We start from the raw sequence: 22,014 nt of genomic DNA on the forward strand, positions 1-22,014 counted from the left end.
AGAATTGCAAACTAAACATGATGACTTAATTAAAAAAAATAAAAGACTATAAAAAGAAATAGATAGATTAAAATCCATAGTAGATGAAAAGAATGAATTACTAGTTAAACAAAAAGATTTGTTAGAAAAGAATGAAACTTTAAAAAATGAAGTAAATAAACTAAAATTAATTATAGATAAATTCCTCAATAGTTCACAAAATTTGCATATGTCAATGTATAAACAAAAAATGACATAAAGCTAACTATAACTCTTTTACAAAACTACAATCTTCAAAAATTTTAATTGATAAATATTATTTTGATAAGAAATTTATTATATGCTTTAAATGCAACAAAACTAGACAAAAATCATTTGATTGTTGGGTTAATACATGTAAGAATAAAAAGATCAAGCAAATTTTGGTTCTAAAAGGAATCATTGATACTAATCTCAAAGAATCTAAGTTAGCTTGGGTATCAAAATATACTTGATCTTTATGAGTGTATGTGAGCTCGATATCCCTCTAATTTAAAAGAGAATAGTACCTTAATTATGGATGCTCAAGGCACAAAATAAAAGATGGAGGAGTTAAAACTCTTGAAGATAAGTTGGTAAATTGATAATTACTCCTATCATTCAATTAGAAAGTATATTAAAATATTGATACATGATTTGAGTATTAGCCAAGTGCATGTCAAATGATTTGATGTTTTATTTTGTTGATTTTAATGATGTTTGAGCATTATGATTGATTGTGATTGAAGATATATTGAATAAAACTGATTTATATATTAGAATTTGAGAACAATTTGACATAATGATATATTTGTGTTTGATAAGCTAAATTTTTTGAAAAAATATTTTTCAAACTCAATTGGTATCTTAAATTATAGTAAATACTTATAATGACAATAAGAGGGAGAAAATTTAGTAAATGAAGAAAACGAACTTGACATATCAAATTACATCGAAATCTTGTCATAATGTGGTATTTTTCATAATGTGATATCAATTTGGATATGAAATATAAAATTCAATAAGAATAAGAATTAATTTAGTTGTATCAAGAGTAAGAAAGGAATGAACTAAGAAATTTGGCATATAATAAGGGGGAGCAAATTTTGAATAAAAATTAAACTCAATTGATGGTAATATTAAGAGGAAGCTTAGTATTTTTGGATTGTTAAAGAAAAATTTATATTATTGATTTTATTGATTACCTCCTGTTGAGTTATCTTTTTTGATGCTGTCAAAAAGGGAGAGATTATTATTGAGTATATACTTGAGCTTAATTAGAATGAAGTATGTTTTTATTATTTAACGATTCCATACTTTATAAATATATAATTTTTTAGAAACTTACTATATATTATTTTGCATATACTCAAAATTTTATCATCATCAAAAAAGGAGAGATTGTTGATCCAAAGATTGATTTTGATGATGACAAAGAGTTTTGAGTATAATTTGTTAAGTTACTAATATTATTTTTGAGAATATGTAGCTTTAAATTTTAAGTGTTCACAAGTTTCAAGTGTTTCTCATCAATTAAATAAAGAACCATCACTCAAAAAATTTATAAAAAAATTTTAGACTAGACACACCTTAAAAGGAATATTAATGAGGATTAAAATCAAGTTAAGAAGATAAATCTAGCCTAGAAATGAAATTGAAGAAAGCTATCAAAGACCTCATGATACACTTGGCATGCAAGCTGAGTCGATCTAGTAGATATTTGAGCCAACTCAGTCTCAGCAACAAAAAGCTAAGTTTTTGAAAATAGGAGACTGAGTCGATCCAAAATCAGGTTAGTCGATCAAAATAGGATCTTAGTCGATTCAGTCAGAAAATTAGTCGACTCAGTTTTAGAAGCAGCAAAAGATAAAAAGATTATTTTTCAATCATCTGATACTTAATTGACTAAGAAATTTTGAGTCGATCCAATAAGAGACTGAGTCGACTTAGAAAAAAGTTAGTCGACTAAGTCACTATAATGACTAGTTTTTAGATCTACATAGTTTTGCTTCCAACTTACTCTCAATGGCTAGATTTTCATTTCCAATGGCTAGAATACTAAATGCAGCCATACCAAATGACTAAAAGTGATGAAAATTTCAAGAATATAAAAGAAAATTCTTGGAGAAGAATTGGAGAGCTTTTGGAGAGTTCATTAAGTATCCTTTGAGAAAGCCAAAAGAGTGAGCTGAAAAGAGAAGAGAAGAAATGTTTTCAGAATTATTCTTCATCTTTCTACTACAAATCATCCTTAATCAAGTGAGAGCAAGAGTGCATTTAAGTGAGGAAGCCATCAAGTCAAGCATTGAAGAACCTCACCATCACTCAAGCATTCAAAGAGTCAAGGGATTCAACTACCATCTCCAGATTCTTCTAGTTCTTAAAGAGTTTTGGCTTTCTAATCTTTACTCTTTTATTTGTAGTTGAACTTATTATATTTCAAGTTTCTTTGAAAAAGAACTTGGGTTGGTCCAAATTTTGAGTTGGATGTTTGTGGTTTGATTGGTGAGCCAAAGTTAAAACCAATCCGGATTGATTATTAGTCCGGAGAAAAACAATCACTTATGAGATTTTGGTTTGTGATTCAAAAAAAATCAACTGAATTGATTGTGAGTCCGAAAAATAATTTTATATAGTTTTGTTGGTGAGCCAGAAAAAACCAACTAGATTTGATTGTGAATCCAAAAAATAATCGGACTGTAATTCTAGTTGTGAATTATAGTTGAATTTTTAAGTGGTTTACTTGAGGAGTAGATGTAGATGCCGAGTTTGGTACTGAACCACTATAAAATTTATGTGTTTGTGCTTACTGTTATTATTCTTTATATCTTTTATCTTTCTATTGGTCTTTACATTCAAAATTATATTGTTTATTGTGTGCACAACACTTAGCTTAAATCATTCAAATCTGCATATTAGTCATTTAATTTTTGAAATATTCAATTCACTCTGCCCCCTCTTGGAAGCTATACCTGGGCAACACCTACTATTTCACCCTCTTCTACTGAAGCTGAATATCGTGCCCTTGCAACCACTACTGCCAAGTTATATTGGGTTCGCCATTTGTTAAAGGACTTGCACATTTTTCTTCGTCAATACCCATCATTCGGTATGACAATATTAGTGCTATTTCTTTAGCCTACAATCTTATTTTTTATGTCCAGACTAAACATATTAAAGTTGATTATGACTTTATTTGGGAGAAAGTCAGCTCAAAGACCTAGATGTTCGTTATGTGCATACAATGGATCAAGTTACTGATATTTTCACTAAAGATCTATCTTCTTCCTGATTTTTGCTTATGAAAGATAAACTGAAAATCTATGACCGGCCCATCATCCCTAAATTTAATCTCGACTCTTCTCCGATATTCAAATTCATTTCGATTTTAATTTTGATTTTGATTTCAATCACAAACCAAAACTATCAAGAAATATGGCTATTTCGATTACCATTCTTATTCTGATTCCAATCATTTACCAGATGCATCTGGTATGTATTGATTGTGTTGACTAATATCTTTTTTTTTTGAAAAAATTATAAGAATACCTCCTCAATTTTAGTCTAATTTCACTTACCACCCCTTATACTTTAAAAGCATCAAATTATCCCTTCTAATTATCGATATATTTAAATGTGGTCTAGCTGTTCACTTTACTAACAAACGGTGTTAACTTTCCTCTTAATGGATGGAAATGCCACTTGCTCTTGGATGGACTTAGCGGAGTACGAAGATGAGAAGATGAAGTGGATGAGAAGGAAGGGGAGGTGGAGAGAAGGCCGCTGGCAAGAAATATGTTGGAGGAGGAGGAGGATATGAAGGAGAAGAGGATGGAGAGAAGGAGAAAGGGAATACTGGGTTGTCGGTGAGAAGAGACGGAGGTGGAAGAGACCACCGTAGAGGGGAATGGCTTATAAATGGCTTGGAGGAAGAGAAATGGATAAGGATGAAAGGAAGGAGATAAAAGAGCTACTGTAGAGGAAATGGCTTATAGATGGCTTGAAGGAAGAGAAATGGATAAGAGGAAGGGAAGGAGATGAAGAGACCCACCATAGAGGAAAAGAAATGGATAAGAAATAAGTGATAAGGAAAGCGAGAGAGAAGGATGGGTATCGGTGAGAAGAGGCAGATGTAAAAAGCCATGATAGAGAGGTCACTCATGAGTGGGCTTGGAGGAGGAAAAGGATAAGGGGAAAAGTGGATGAGGAGGAAAAGAGGAGAGGGCAGCCATCGACAATGAATGGGTTGGAGTAGAAGGACAAAGTGGAGAAAAGGATGGATTGGAGGAGTAAGAAGACAGAGGAGAAGAGGATGGGAGGAAGGGGAGGGAGAAAAATGGATTGTTAGCAAAAAAGGGAGAAAGGAGAGGAGGAAAGATGGGTTGCCAACAAGAAAGAGTAGAGATGAAGGAAGCCGCCGTGGAGGAGGTTGGTTTATAGACAGTTTGGAGGAGGAAGAGGAAAAGAGAAATGATTGAGGAGGAAGGGAAGAAGGTGGAGGAATGGGTGGAGATGAAGAGACACTCCATGGAGGAGGAGAAATGGGGGAAGAGGAAAGAGGAGGGAGAAAGAGAAATACTGACGATGGAGAAGGAGAAGATCAATCGAAGGGAAGAAAGAGAAAAACATGAAGATAAGAATATTTTCATCATTTTATAAAATAATAGATCATGTTATAATCACATGATATCATTCTATTAACAGAAATAGGCAGCTTGATTATATTGGAAGATATCAAGAATTAGAAAAGCAAATTTGATATTTTTTTTAAAGTATAGAAGATGTAAGTAAAATTGGATCAAAATTAAAAAATATTTTTATATTTTTTTCTTTTTTCTTTATATGATGGGAGATCTGACCGTCCAAGTTCGTTATTTAGAAAATATTATACATAGATTGCAAAAGAAAGAGGAAAGGGGGATGGAGTCGGTCTCACTACTCATGATTGCGAGCGCATCTCCCAGACCACCTCAATGTCAAGAGCATTCCCGGATTTTATTTCTCATTAACCGCAAATGGAAAATTCTTGTATACATGTATGCCCTCTTACCATCCTCTGTCTCTTCTCTGGGTTGTATTCTTCTACAAGTTGTGTTGAGGCTAGGCAACTCCAATAGAACAATTAACGTTCACATGCATGCATATACGTTGCAGATGTTCTCCAGCATCCAACTTTCCAGGAGTGCTGCGCTCTGCTATTGAAACTTCTTTGGGGAGAGTAATTCAAACTGGAAGATGCGTCTGTTACCCTCGTTCCATTTGCACCAACATACCATGAGTGCAAAGCAGCCCCATGCAATTTTGGAGGAGGTATTTAGCAGTTGTTTTCTCCAATGCTGATGTCACTGGTCTTACTGGGTCCATCAGATTGGATTAGAGTTAGCTATATGTTTGATTTGTTCTTCCTGATGCTTGTGTCATGCGCCACCAATCTTATCCATGCTCCACATTACCACTGAACTTGGAATTGCTGAAAAACTTCTTAAACTATTGTAGAGTACTGTTCCCAAGTCCAAATTATGGGCCTTCTGAACTGTAGCACACGTTTGATTCACGATCAGAATTTAGAATTGAAATTGATTGGAATTAGAATTGGAATCGATTGAATTTAGCAGTTGTTTTCTCCAATGCTGATGTCACTGGTCTTACTGGATCCATCAGATTGGATTAGAGTTAGCTATATGTTTGATTTGTTCTTCCTGATGCTTGTGTCATGCGCCACCAATCTTATCCATGCTCCACATTACCACTGAACTTGGAATTGCTGAAAAACTTCTTAAACTATTGTAGAGTACTGTTCCCAAGTCCAAATTATGGGCCTTCTGAACTGTAGCACACGTTTGATTCACGATCAGAATTTAGAATTGAAATTGATTGGAATTAGAATTGGAATCGATTGAATTTAGCAGTTGTTTTCTCCAATGCTGATGTCACTGGTCTTACTGGATCCATCAGATTGGATTAGAGTTAGCTATATGTTTGATTTGTTCTTCCTGATGCTTGTGTCATGCGCCACCAATCTTATCCATGCTCCACATTACCACTGAACTTGGAATTGCTGAAAAACTTCTTAAACTATTGTAGAGTACTGTTCCCAAGTCCAAATTATGGGCCTTCTGAACTGTAGCATACGTTTGATTCACGATCAGAATTAGAATTGAAATTGATTGGAATCAGAATTGGAATCGATTGAAATTAGTAACAGAATGGCCATATCCCTCACGTATTTGGTTCATATCCAAAATTTGAAACAGATTTAAAAATTAATAAAGAATAGGGATTTAATTTTGGAGAATTAGGATATCCTATTTTCTCTTTGAATCGGAATGAGAATGGGACTTCAAGCAAATGGCGAGAACAGGAGACCTATTTCATTTTTTCCAGAGTCCAACTCTAACCAAATATACCCTTAATTTCTTTGCTGATTCTACTAAGTTTCTTTCTTTCTCCATATGCATCAGCTCTTGAAAACTTCAGGAATGGGTATCTTGAAGCTCAAGAAGTTCATGGTGAGCGAGAACTTGGAGAAGTTGATGATGCCAGTTAAGATGAGGAACGTTCAAAGTGTGCATGATTTGATGACTCGGGCCATAATTGGATGGTTTCCATTGTGTCTCGTAATATTTAATGTATAGTTGTGTTGTTAAATTGTAGGCTGTGCTCTTATTTGTGAACATTGATCCCTTCTTAGATGTATATATTAAAGGTCCTTTTTCTTGGGTAATGAATACTACATGTTTTTGAACTGAATTCGACCAAAATTGTTCTAGACCCTTTTTTTTCAAAAATAAATTATAGAAATGTATTGTTGCGAGCATTAAGTCACATTGTTTTCTTATATTTGCTGTCAGCAGATGTATCAGCTTTTTCAATTCAGTTTCATTCGGTTGAAAATGAATTTAATGGATGTCATTCTTTCATATGGAACTTATCTAAGCAAGTATTATTTCTTTCATTTCCTCGCACTTATTTTGCTTATTTTGTTCTTTTTTCTCACATTTGTTTTCCTGGTTTCATTTGTGCATGATTAATATTATGAAATTATGAGTTATCTAAATTATTTTTGATTTTTTTTTAAAAAAAATTGGATGCCCCAAAGGGAGAGCTTCCGCTGCTCAGGCAGTCTCTTTCATGAGGAATAAGTATACAGGCCCAATCCATATGACTCGAGAGTAACTCAACTACCACATTATCATCAACAACTCATCACCAGTGTTGCAACGCCCACCTTCAGGAAGGTAACACTGGTCGATTGGATAACCAATTTGTAGCAGATCAACCGATTCTTTGTGGACTGCAGGAAAACTGCAAATTTTTGCTTTCACCGTCTCTTCATGATATACTTATCCTAGACTACTTCAATGTAAAACATCAGGTTTGCCAACCATATATACATTATTTTTTTGGACTTTATGTTGCTTTCTTTTAGCTTTATGTTTGCATGTGAAAATGCTTAATTGATGTTCCCTTTCTAGATAAAAATATAGAAATCTAAATTTCGTATTTATATATTTGGATAACTTTCTTAGAGTTGTCGCATCTCTAATTTTAGGCACTGAAGATAATTTTCTTTTGCCATAATATATCAATCTATTCAGCAAACTCTCATGACATTTGTTGTTTATCAGTCTATCCCTGCTACAGCTACAAGCACATCTAATTATCTTAAGCAACATCAGTTTTACATAAAAAATAATATTTTGTATTTGATGACCCTTTCAATCTTTTTTAAATTTCATATTTCTTTTTACTTCTGTAATGATTTAAGTTGCACAAGCATATTGCAGAGACTATAAATTCCCCACCATACATATCTTTGATATGCCATTCTATTCAGTTGTTTTTCTAGCTTGCATGTATTTGGGTATTCCTACATGTACCATATTTGATAGGTCATTGGACTTATGAATGTTGCCATATACTTTTGCCTTCTAGTATCCTGTACAGTATATACAAGGGAGCGGAGTATCGAACGAGGAGCAAAGAATACTGCATTTGATAGCTAGAATGCATGATGATCGAAATGAACCTTTATTGTTTGCAATGGAGGGTGGTTAGTTTACATATACTTTATGGTGTATAATATGTTGCTTAATCCTTGTAAAGTGCATAGTTAAAATTGTATAATGCTCTATGAATAAAGAAAAGAACAGGTGTTTTATAATGTCATAATTCAACTGAAGGGGAACAGAGCATATTGAAAGATACAATCATAGAAATATAGATACAGTTAATTTAAACGTAGTAAACATGTGAATGATAGATTTCTTTTGAAAAGCTTAGTTATCTAATTACTTCTCAGTACTGAACAAATAAACTATATGTCTGGCTTCCTGGAGAGATGGTAACATAATACTACAGTTATCATTTGATACCTACTTCACTTTAGTATTAAATATATTAATAACTTATGTTTCTACTACAATGTTGTAAATATTTTATTGTTTCTATGAAGGATTCTTCCCGGAATTATACAGAATATTTATTTATATATAATGGTATGTTATCAGAGAAAAATATGAAAAATAACTCCAGGGTTCTTTGATATGGCAAGTGTTCTATTTCTTTTAGTACAGTATAGAGGTTGCTCTAACGGCTAATGCATCCATGAAGAATTCATTGTTATTGATACATTTTGTGGGGAACTCACTTAAAATATTAGCTGCATCTGTAAGAAAAAGTCTGGTTGTATGTCAATCACGAATCTCAAAGTTCAGCTTGTATCGCCGGCAGATCTCTAGTGACAGATGAGTTTTCCACTGCAGCAGACCCAAATCATACCCTAGGTAATTTAACAGACCAATGACATAATTGGAAGCATTTCCTTCTTGTAGCGCTTCTATGCTTCCCAAGTCAACAACAATACAATGCAAAATATGTGATTGATGACAGTTTAAGTTCCAAGGCCAAATAACAAGGATCATTTCTGTATATTAAAATTCTTGAAAAATAAAAAAATCATAGAGGACCTTGTCAATGATCATACATGGATAATCAATTGAACAAGTACATCTACTTAATCATGCAAAAATAATCATTAGAATTGATAGGAAAAAATAGCATCATTACATAGTTGCCCTGTATTAGTCTTTGAATAAACTGCAAAAAACCTGTGAATAAATCTTAAAATTAATGACATTGCATAATTCATGATTCATTTGAGTTATTTAACAAAGTCATAGCCTGTCTCAAACTGGATGAAAAGGGAAGAAGGCTGATGTCAGCTTGAGTGCAACTCACAGAAAGCATGTTAAACAATGAAGAGAATCATATTCAACTAGCACCAAATTATAGTGGCAAGGCTTGGTGTTAATTGGTTATTGAGAATTGCTTGATCAATGGAAAATTTGCGAAATGAACATTTTCTTTATTAATTCTGAAAATATCTTTAGTAAAATCAGCATAGAACTTATTTTGTGATCAGCTAATGTTGTTTGCTTGAAGTATCCAATGGCCAAAGAAATGTTTCATATGAAGAACAAAGCAACTGAATCAAAAGTTCCTTTGTTATGCCCCTCTCACCACAAGTGCCTTAACAAAGTCCATGTTCTTTTGGCTGAAAATGACAGCTACATTTCTAACAAACTTGATCAAGATAAGATGAACACAACGGGAGGAGCCACATCCCTGACATGGGTACAAGACTCCTTCAAACTGCTTACTCATTAATAATATCAGGAAGTTGTCTTATCATAACTCAAATAGTTTAGTAGAATACCTGCCTTCCCAAGAGAAATGCAGCAAGCATGAAACCATCATGGCATAAGCAACAACAAATAATCTTTTGAATAAGTGTCCACATCAGGGGAAATCTTTATCTTCTAACAGGTTCTTCAACAAAAGTATAGCTTCCCTGCGCCTGCAAAACTATCACTTTTTATGTAACTTCATGTTGGATCTCATGTGGCCATTACCATTTGATTGTTAATCTCATAGAAAGACAGCTCTATAATGAAGTGTATTTGATTCATGAACCATAATCATCCTCTTTATACTACTTAAAAACTAGTCGAAGGCCTGCACGTTGTACGAAAATAATTTTTCTTCTAGATCTGATCAGATTAAAAAAAAATTATATAAATAATAAAATAATATTCATTCAAATTCTTAAAATCACTTCATATTCTCAACTACCTATATAAATAGACTTTAATTATAAGAATATAATAGCATAATACCATACATTAATAACATAATTTAATATGAAGATGTGTTCTTTTCAGGTGGCACAACAAAACTCATTTAAGAAGCTGAGATGGCAACACTCCAATACTCCTTTACAAAGTATTGTTATATATATATATATATATATGACTACCTGAAGAACAAGAATCTAACAATTATTATAATCATATATGCAAAAGCCAGTAAACAATATACTGCAAAAATGGCCACACCTGATCATTTTTTATCCGCTAGTGTGCTGCAGTCTGCATGGTCCTCCACCGGGTGTAGTCTATGCATGCCCTCCACTGTGTAAAGTAGTCTATGAAGATAGATCTCAGTCATCCATACATACCAGAAGTCCGTATCACAAGGACCAGCATCTAAAAAGGCTGAAAGAAAATTGCAGTTTCTAGATTGATATGATCAAGCCAATAATACCTTGAACAGATTGTGTTTGGATATCTGATTATAAACTACTTACTTTCATCAAGTTCGGGATGAATGTGCGTATCGTTGTTGATAGCTGATTGCACCTTCATTGCTTTGCCATCAGTTTCGCTGTAAAAGAAACCAACAGAACTGCAGAAGCAGGAATCTTTTTAGGATGCGAATACTAACGAAACTTGGTTACTTAGTTGCAACTAAAAAAGATGTCAAGATTATACTTTAGGCTTCAAATCAGGAAAACTAGAAAGCTCCATACCATCCAAAAACTAAGTATATGAAATAGTAAAATATTTTATAGAAGTGTTGGTTTTAGGTTTCAAATCAGCAAAACCAGGACATTATATACCATCTTACCAAGGGCTTCTGAATGCATGGCTATAATAACGAAGGGTCAAAGGATAATTTGAAGGTGGATGGAATCATGGGAAAATTAATTGTAACAATGTTTTGTAAGGTGGTATGTATGTAACATATGGATTGTAGCTCATTCCAATACTCATATATGAGATACTGCAACATTTAAAACCCCTAAATTTCGGGACCAATAGTCTCCCCAATCCACCCATCCTCCCCTCAACTCCTCTTATGGCGAATCGAACTCGATATGCTCCAACCATGTATGTATGGACCATCATACATGTACTCCAGCAGGTCCTTTATGGCAAGATGCACTTGCTCGTTTTTCACCCCCGAGTGTTAAGATGTTTACTTTCATTAAGAACTTAGAAATGCTAACAAAGACAAAGCTACTATTGCAAGGATGCTTCTAAGATCAAGTTTCTTGACATGTCAAACACTTGGACGCAAGATTCACTATCAACTCCATACTAATGCCATGCTGGTACAGGGTCGATATGCCCTCAGTATGGGGTCACTTCAGAATACCAAGATTCAGAACACTCCCCTTACTGAGTCTCAGTTTAGTACCAATAGGTATGATATGCCTACTAAGACGTGGTACAAACCAGTACATCGAACCATTCTTGGACACTTCGTTGTTTTGACACTTCCACTAAATCATGATGAAACTACTATGCAATATCCACATTTGACACTACTTTTCCACTTGTTTTCCCTAAAAATTTTCCCACCAAACTGCTAGCTAACTTTTGTTCACTACATAGGCTACATGCATGGAAGAAAATTAAAGAACCCAGAGGAGATCTAAGCAAAGAGGCCCTAAATGTCTAATTAGCATGCCAAGCAGATGGTAGGGAACAATAGCAAGTTTCCTATTTCACTCACTTCTCATTCAAGGTATGATACCCAATCTGCCATCGACCCATAAACTTTGTAACAAAGTTGCCTTCCAAACCCTAGGATTACAGCACCTACTGAAGTGGGGGAAAAAACAAGAGAAAAAACTAAAGACTTGTAGAGCCATCAAATCCTCTTTTGTAACTTTTAATCACCTTAATTCAGATCTGACCACTTGCATATCATAGGACAGCAGTCATTATGTGAAATATCAATAGGGATAAGAAGAAAATATAATATAGGGATAATTACAATTTTTCCACCAGAGGTTAGGTCTGATTTCACTAAACCCCTTATGGTTTAAAAAGTAACACTTAACTCACTTATGGTCAAATCCGTTAGACACAGTCTTGTTCCATTACCCACCTACACGGTAAAATGAATTCAAGAGTTTTTTCACCGTGGTTTAAATGCAATATTCTTCCCCAAATCCCTCGATCGGTCTCCAATTTCTCCACATTGAGCCTTTTTCCACCGAATTGAAAGCATGTCATCGTTATCTTCCTCAAGCAATAGTGGTGCTAGACAGATTTGTTGTTATTGTGGGGAATAATCCATGATCAAAACATCATGGATGGCAAAAAGCTTCGGAAAAAGGTTCCGTGGTTGCTCCAAATAAGGTGTAAGTTCCTCCAATTCTTTTATTGATTTCCATATTGTGCTGGGTAGATGGGAGAGCTAATATGCTTTTGGCTTCGAAGTTTTTTTGGGACCCTACTATGTAGGAGGAAGAACAAGGTGACCCCTTCTTCTGTTCATTCTCCTTCTTCCCATTTATCCCCCATTTTTTATTTTATTCTTGGGTCATGGAATTGAAGTAACATGAATGGATGGTGGTGCTGAAGTCCATCACTCCCCTCTCACTCCCCTCCTCTCCTCGGCCTAGGAAATGCTGACACCCATCTGACCGTTGACTCGACGACGCCCCTTCCCCCACCCCTGTTCCACCCAGCTTGGACCCAACACCCCTCCCCTTTACACCCACTTGTCACCAATGACTGGAACCGAGCTCCACTCTAATTCCTCATCCATATCCAACCAACACCTCAACTAAAAACCAGGAGAAAAACAAAATCTGAGAGAAGAGAGAGAGAACCATAACACCGGCACCTATAGAGATACAAAAGAGCCTAGTCTTCCACCATGCAAACTTACTAATAGCAACACCAACTTCTCTACAAAACCACCCACCCCACTCCACTCTCATTCCCTCTTCCACTCTTTCTCTCACTATCCATCTTTCTTCTATTCCCTCTAACTCCTACGTAGCAGGGCCTAGAAAAATCCTTAAACCCATTTTACTATACAGGTAGGTAACGAAGCAAAACTATGTCTGATGGATCTGACCGCAGATGAATTAAGTGCTACTTTTCAAACCACAAGGGGCTTAGTGAAATCGGACCTAACCTCAAGTAAGAAAGCTGTAATTATCCCTATAATATAATAAAGACAAGAAGATAATATCAGATTCCTACTATCAAGAAGTGCCACATAACATAAATATACCATGAAGCAGTGGATGTTCACATAAAAGCTAAGGAGATTCAATGAATCACATGGAAGGCATGATTGTAATAGCATTACAATCCCTGCAATAAAATTTCTTTTCTTTTTCTTTTTCTTTTCTTTTTTTGAGTAAGTGCTAAATAAAAGTCCATATGATGCACCAAAAAATGTGTCAAAAAGCTAAAATAAAGGGGAAAAAACAAAGTTGCCCAAAAATTTAATGTGGCTCCACAAAATAAATTAAAGTAAAAGTAAAACATAATTACCAGAAAAAATAATTTGCACTCAATTTAGAGTTTTCTAGGAGTCACATTTGGGACATGAGCTGTACGTAGTTTCCCTTGGAACAACAAAATGTGTTGGATGATAGGATCAAAGGGTAGATAAACCAATTAAATATACCCCCTTCTGTTCTAGAAAATGCCCCTTCGGTCTCATGATAGAAATTAAACTCAGAGCATCTAAATATAAGGTGAATTCATTTTGCATTCTTCATGGATAAATAGCCATATAACAGAAACCAATTGAAAAAACTGCAGTCTAGCTTCTCAGTGGCTTTCCTGTCATTCTGCAAACAGCCTCTGATTTATTTTTTCTTATGACTCTTATTAGATTTATCATAACATTTCCTGTTTCCCGCTATAGGATCCTTTCAGACAAATGTCCCAAATTTCATCTATTACTTATTGCATTTCCCCCAGGCCCACAGTGGCGAGATGAATAAACTGCATCAAGAAGGTTGCATGGGGCACTGAAAATAACCAAGTACCATTTTCCATTCACTTCAAGAATCAGGGATAGTTTTTAACTTTATCTGTGCATTAAATGTCATCCTTACCCAACATTTTTATTCCTACCTTTCTGTTGTATTCGATCTACTTCTAATTACGATTTCAGCCCTTTGTTTTGAAATCCATTGAAATAAAAGAGGCACTCAGGTTATTTTGGTTATATAGGCAAACTTCTCCAATACACCCTGCCATATGCATAAATATATCCATACACAAATATGCATGTGTGCATACAATGCTTTAAAAGAATGTGGGCAGCAGATTGGCAACCATTGAGGTAGGTGCCCATATGTCAAGACAGCCCAAAATCAATAGATTTAAAAACTCAGATATAAGGGGGAAAAAAGCAAATTATCATCCAAAAAAAAAAATGAACCTGACATACTAAATAAGATGCAATAAGTCAAACGGAATTAAAAGATTGGAAGTATTCAATGTTAATTCATATATTAATCCCATTTTCTATATTTAAAATATGATGCAAAAATGTTAAGCTGGTATCTAGGCAGCCAAGGGGGCCCTTTTTTCAAAATGTTGGTGACAATCTGAGACTGAGTTACATCAGTTGTTATCCAACAGAAAAATCAGGTTGCATTAAAAAAGAACTTAAACAATTAAGGTTGAAGTGCTAAGTGATATATGTCATTATACCTATCTTAAATTATAAAAAAATAAAAATATCTTTTATTTGAAATACTCAAACATGCTTCAGCCTCCAACAATTAAGACAACCAAAAGAGCTCAACAGTCTACCATTTCTTACCTCAAAAAAAAAAAATCTCTACCATTTCAGCTTATAAAATGATTAAATATGTAATTAGCTGTACTGCATCCCACCATCACCCCATCTTTCCTGGGCTTCCTCCTGTCCTTGTTCAGGGGAGAGAGAGAGAGAGAGAGAGAGAGAGAGAGAGAGAGAGAGTTTGGCATAGATTCCACCAGTTAAATTTTCAAAGCATTATTGATTGTCATGATGCTATGAGGCAAGTTAGAATGAAAATCAGTTACTAGGAAGAGTGTAAAATCTAATAAAATCAGGGAAGCAGATGATGAAAAGGATAATTGACTGACGTACTAAGTTTTTTGGGCAACGACATGAGTGATAAATTATGCCCATCACCTAACATAACCTAGGCAATTCGTTACGCATGATATATAGATAGAATTTGCCTTGATCTCAATTACAGCGACCCTTTTTGGTGGTCTGGACTCTGGACTCTGGACTCTGGACATGTTGACCAGCCTCCAAATTCTTAAATAAAACTCTTGCAAAACAGAACTTTCCCTAAAATGAATGTAGTTGATCCAGAAAAGTTTAAAACAAAGTACAGCAACTTACTGGCCAAAACTTAAAATACAACGATACCAGTATACTACAAGATTGTAAATCACAAAAAAGAGAATGTTTGGTTGCAGATTATGTAAATAAATCTTGCAGTTCAACATGCTAGCTAGATAATATAGTTCCGCAAAATTGACACACAGGATAAATCATATAAGAAAAATATTCAGATCAACAAGAATAACAAATAGATGTTAAAAAATAGAATACCTCATTCCATGTCTAGGCCTTGTATCTGTTGCAAACACTGAAATGGAACTTCCACACCTGCCCTCAATACTCTGTTCAGATCACATAACATGAAATAGATCTCAGCCCACCTCAGATGCCTCTTATCTGAAGAAATAAATTCAGTAACAACTCCATCAATAATCACTCTGCTGTATCCCGCTATCTTTTTCACCCCTCTGCTATCCATAGCCTTTCTGATCTTGTCAGAATAGTTCCACTTCCCACAAGCAGCATATATGTTGGATAACAAAATATAGCCACCTTCTTCCTCAGGCTCCAGCTCTAGCAGCTTTCCAGAAATAGCCTCTGCAATTTCCATATTTTGATGGACCTTACTAGCACTTAAAATAGCTCCCCAAACAGACCGAGTGGGTTTCATTGGCATCCCCTTAATCACATTTATCGCCTCAGTCAGCTTCCCAGATCGTGCAAGAAGATCAACCAGACACCCATAGTGCTCTATTCCTGGCTCAATATTGTAGCTTTGTTTCATATGCTCAAAAATTTTATACCCCTGGTCCACCAAACCAGAATGACTACAAGCAGTAAGAACAGCAACTAAGGTCACAGCATTTGGCATTACACCTTCTTCCAGCATTTTCCAGAACAACTCTAAAGCTTTGATTCCATGACCATGGACTGCAAGGCCTGTGATCATAGCTGTCCATATCGTAACATCTCTTTCATAAACCAAATCAAAAACAATATAAGATCTTTCAATATCTCCACATTTGCAATACATATCTACCAATGCTGATCCCAGGAAAGCATCCAGAGTTCCATGTGCCTTTGCTACCCAACCATGTACACATCTCCCTTGATGCAGAACTCCTGTCTCAGCAGCAGCAGAAACCAAAGCAATGGCGGTCATCTTATCAGGTTAATATTACAAGCAAGCATGTCCCCACATAGTTTCATCACTGTTCTGAGATCCCCCTTACGAGCATACCCAGCAAGAATAGAATTCCATGAGATCAGGTCCCTGAAAGGTGTTTCACTAAAAAGCCTGTAGGCAATATCCAATTCACCAGCATTGGCAAATCCTCCAATAATTATGTTCCATGAAGTTTCATCCCTCTCATCAATTCCATCAAACACCTCCATAGCAGTCTTCATCTCCCCACATTTCGCATACATATCTAAAAGAGCATTGTTCAAGATTAAGCCCCAGCCACTGAAAGGCATCCTCCGTATGATCAACCCATGTACAGACTTCCCCAAGTGTGCATCTCTCAGCTGGCCACAGGACATAAGAAGACCCACAATGGTATACTGATCAGGTTCAATACCTGAAACAGTCATGTCATGAGCAATTTGAGTGTTTCCATGCTATATCCCTTTCTGGCATGACCAGATATCATGATATTGTATGAAACAGTATCTCGGTTAGGCATATATTGAAACACCTGTTGAGCAAGAGCCAACTTTCCAGTCTCCAGATACATCTTCATAAGAGAGTTTTGTAGATAAACATTTGAACTGAATCCATTTATGATGACATGACCATGAATCTGCTTTACCTCTGAAGTGTATTTGGATGACTTAAGGAGGGAGAGAAGGGAGTGTTCATCAGGCAAAATACATGATGAAAGCATAGATGTATAAAGGTTGAGCGATTGGCTCAATGAGAAAGATAGAGCTGATATCATAATGTTGTAAATATACAGATTGGGATGGGGAGTGAAGTGCTTAAAGAGGTGGACAGCATCGTTCAGATGCTCAGGGTGAGAAACTGCAGAGAAATATAGGAGCCTACTCATGGGAAAAGTCTGGGTAATAAGGTGGAGCCTCATCATTTGCGCCAATATTTGTTTGAAATGATCATAGTTTCTGCATTTCTCAAGAAGAATAAGTGTTGGGTGCTCAAGGCGTAGGGAAACAGTTGGATCCCAGCTGCTTCCACTGATTTTTGCAGCAGAAGAGCAGAGGCGGAGACCATAATGAGTATGATAAATCAAGGAGAGAAGTAATTCAGTTCTCCTTAATGATATCATAGAAAAACAGCCAAGGAATACCAATAGCAATGAACAATCAGATGAAAGACTTTTACACAGGGAAGAAAAAGGGAAAAATGCACGAGATGACAAAGATGCAAAAGAGAATAAGTTAAGGTAATGGAGGATTTTCAGAATGTTAAATAAGAGAATAAGAAAGACCATATATCAGTAAACAGAGAAATAATTTATACATTTCAGCCTTGCATATGAAATAGGGGCTGCATGATTGTTGTAGTCCTTCAAAACCACATTTCCCGGAAACCTTTCTTGTATAGACAAGGAAAATGGTACTCTTAGCAATCAATAGAACATCATGATTCAGAAAAGAACCTCCTGCATCATGAGGCCCATCTTAAAATACAAATTCTGTAATTTAGCTATAGCCCAATTAAGTGTTTTTTTTTTTTTTCTTTTGTGGCCACGGATGTCAAAGATACTGTTAGAAAAATGTGTTTTATCTATAATGGTCTGTAGATAAACAGGCATGAAATGAATGTAAGGCCAGTTATCATGTAACATTATCAACAAAAATGGTTGCACCCAAGAATCTCATGAAGGTGCAAGATGCCTCCAACGATGTTACAACACTCACCACCAGGAACATAATGCCATGATCACTAAAAAAATATGGTGAATGGCATAGTAATCCAGCAATTAGCATCTAATGTCATCTAGGTGGCACTGTTTTATCATCAGAAACCCAAAAGCTAGCAAGGCTTTTGTTTCATTGCCCTTAAGAGGTCCCATCAACCAGCTGATATTTCAATCAGGTATTGCTGAAACTGGTTCCAATCTAAGTGGTTTCACTTATGTCTTCCACTTTCCCTGTAAAATAGGAGAACATTGTTAAATCATCAACCAACATAACTGTTGTTGATCTTCACAATGGAGAAAACCAGACATTTCAGAAGTTATATATTATGACAGAGTGAACAAAGCAACTGACTTTATTTCTAGTCAGCCATCATTGTTACTGACAGAAAATAAAAAGTTTCTACTCTGTTATGGAGACTGTCTATATGTAACGGTTCTTTATAACCAGAACATTGTGGCATGCCATTTAAAGGAACTTTCAATTTCTCTATTCAATATACCTCGACTTTGAACTCTCTCAACCTTTTTGAGTCAGGGCTGAATAACCAAGAACTGTCTAAAATAACTCAAAAAATCTAATTGTGTAAAGCATAAGATAAAGCAGATGCAATTGAATGAGATACCTGTCTACCTTAAACTGCGCAATTTGCACTTGTGATTCCAAGAAAATGAAAGTATTAAATAGCATTATATATGTATATTAGAACATGTTTCAAATGCACATGATCTAATTTTGTAGGCACAACATAGTGACAATGTATGAGGGAACATGACCTATGCAAGAAGATTCCAAGACTGACTACTGCGACAAATTACCACATGGTGCATGTCTCAATACTTAAGAAAAATACCCAAACCAATGTTTCACCATCATCCTGCAAATCCATTATTATTTGGAGGAATACTTTCAAGACCTCTTCAGTCAAACTAGGATGATTTCTCTAATAAAAGAATACCCTTCAAACAATCAGGTAAAAGGTCAAATTACCATTTCGCTTAGCTCAATCAATAAAAACGTTCAAATAAATTTATGATTTTTTTTTTTTTTTGCATAATTATCTTGATGCACGTCTGATCGCACATCTCCATCTCAACATGAAATTTGTTGCCACAATAGAAAAAAAGGTGCCTCCAACTGACTAACTCATTGCTTCAAGCAAGCCTCATAACAGCCCCAATCACCGATAATTACATGAATTGTTCCCTTAGCCAAGGGCCTCGAATTGTGAAATTGCGATGCAAAGACACTGACTTCTCTAACACGAGCTCCAGATTGCAAGCTTGTTCATTTCAGTCTCAATCTTAAGTCAAAGTTATTTCCGTCAGTTAAAATTTAAAAAGAATTTCAAGCGTCCAAAACAACAATTTCCTTTTTTTCCCTCCCTTTGCGATAAACCAAATCCATTATGCAGAATTCAGAGCCAATATCATATAAAGACTAACAGAAAACAAACCAAGAAAAAAAAAATGTTAAAAGTCGCAAACATCTAAAATTAATACCTTTGTACGAAAGTTTTAGCTTGTACACAGCAACATCAGGAAGCTCTTCTCATTTCAGATTGAGGCGAAGTGCTAGCACAACGTTAACAATCCAGGAGCTAAACACCAATATAAAAACTTCAAGAAACCACTCAATAAAAAATTAAAAAAAAACAAAATACAAATTTTTGAGATCTTGCAAACGAAAACAAGCATCGCGATGTAAGAGGAAGGGGTTGTCGGACACTCACCGCTACTCGGGGCGCTGAAGCGGACCAGCCACCATCGAATCCCGATTAGATGTGAGGTTTTGCGCTCCGTGCAGCGAGCAAACAGAAGGCGATGGTAAGGGCGGCAGCGAAGTCCGAAAATGCCCCGGTCTGACCGGATTTAATCGACTTGTGGCTCGGGGCTGGTTCGCAAAATCCGACCAAAGTCGGGTCGCTGGTTTCCTGCACGAGCCCCATCAGAGTCTAGTCTGATTTGGATAATTAAATAGTATACCTACATATATAATCCTAATACTATATAAAAATAGCTTAATTTCTTGATTTTTTTTCAAGTTCTCTAACAATCCTCCCTAATTATGTATCTCTTAAATAGTAGCTTTTTTTTATTTCTTAAACCTTCCTAACATTCATAGACTCCTAAGGAGTCTAAGAAAGAACTTACATTGCAAGAACAAACTGGCCAAAGAATGAGCAGTTTCTAAATCAAGATTTTCATCATTTTCTTGATTACATAGATAATAAGAGTTCCATATCTAAAATCTAAATTTTAATGATTTATTGGTTATGGAAATAGTAAAACTCAATCTTGTCTAGCTTAAAATTCTAATATACAAATAATTTAAATAATTCTATAAGAAAGATCTATAAATATTGAGTCCATGTTATTTTTTAAAAATTTATTTTAGTAGAAGCCACATATGATCAAGCGTTCATTCCAACTAGGACATCCATATATATATATATATATATATATATATTGTGTAGGACTCCACCTTTCTTTTTTAAATTTAAAAAAAAATTGTTATATTATTTAAGAGGGGCATCAAGATTTTAAATTCTGTGAGACAAAGGTATCCTAGTTTCTTTATGGAATAAGACACTCTATTGTTCCTTCCTATCTCAATAACAATCCTAATCATGCATCCTAGTAAAAATCTTCTAACTTTCTTCCATCTTTCTTCCCTTCTTCTTTTTCATTCTTCTTTTTTTTCCTTTCTTTTCTTTTATCTCATCTTCTTTCCTTTCTTCTTTTTTTTTATCTTTTTTTTTCTTTTTATATTTTTATATTTTTTATTTTATTTTATTTTATTTCTACTTTTTTCTCTACATGGATAGATTTCAGAGCGTCAAGCTCATTCCGATCCCTTTTTTTTTTGTCGGAACAAAATGGAATGACTGGAACGTCCTTCAAGAGCATAACTACCCCCTTGACAACCACACAACTTTTTTATTTGGGTCAGGTGGTGTTGGGGTAAGTCAATCAACCTCCGACTCAGATCAACCGACTACCGACTTCGACTCAACAACAGCCAACCGGCCGGACATACAACTCCGACTTTACATCGGTGGAATATGCGGTTTCGACTCTTTATCGACCAACTGAGCAAACCGCACCGACCTATTGCCGACTGACTGACTAATGATTCGACTATTACCGATCGACAGCGGACGATTTAGACTATCGGTATAACAGAACTACTAACCGACGGTCGCTCATGGATTCTACCAATGTATGGTCGGCTCTACCGACATATGGTCGGCTAATCTGCTCAACATATCATAACCGTCATGAATGATTATCGACTATATCACGATTATTAAAGGAGAGTGACGCCCCACTAATTCTATATTTATGGCCCGACAATTTAACACCATAAAATACGGGACCACGTCCGACGGTTATAATAATCTCATCTATAAAAGGAGGTAAGAAAACAGGATTGGTAAGCAGCTTTGGGTCAAAACTCTGCTACTCTTCTTACATTCAACTCCTGCTCACCAACTTTCCTCTATGACTTAGGCATCGAAGGATCCCGTCGGATACAAATTCGATATGTGTGGATGCTGTCTTGCAGGTATTCATCCAACGACAGGCGACGGAGAGTTGGCCGCAATAGATTGGCATGCTAGGAAGGGAGACCCAAGGATCATTTTCGCCATGACAAAAATCAGAGCCCAACGCTCGACTTTAATCG

At 35.4% G+C, this 22,014-nt stretch overlaps 1 protein-coding gene across 1 annotated transcript; it reads right to left on the reverse strand.

Moving 5' to 3' along the window:
- Positions 1-8,581: 8,581 nt before the first annotated feature.
- On the reverse strand, positions 8,582-17,986 carry LOC140856200 (pentatricopeptide repeat-containing protein At3g04750, mitochondrial-like). The gene is given in 8 exon segments (XM_073253343.1): positions 8,582-9,856; positions 10,395-10,553; positions 10,646-10,743; positions 15,718-16,620; positions 16,623-17,027; positions 17,145-17,279; positions 17,321-17,718; positions 17,982-17,986. Coding segments are annotated over 5 exon segments (1,845 nt in total). The 3' UTR covers positions 8,582-9,856; positions 10,395-10,553; positions 10,646-10,743; position 15,718.
- Positions 17,987-22,014: the final 4,028 nt, after the last annotated feature.

Source organism: Elaeis guineensis, chromosome 3, assembly GCF_000442705.2.
Source record: "Elaeis guineensis isolate ETL-2024a chromosome 3, EG11, whole genome shotgun sequence".
In the NCBI taxonomy this organism is placed as follows: Eukaryota; Viridiplantae; Streptophyta; class Magnoliopsida; order Arecales; family Arecaceae; genus Elaeis; species Elaeis guineensis.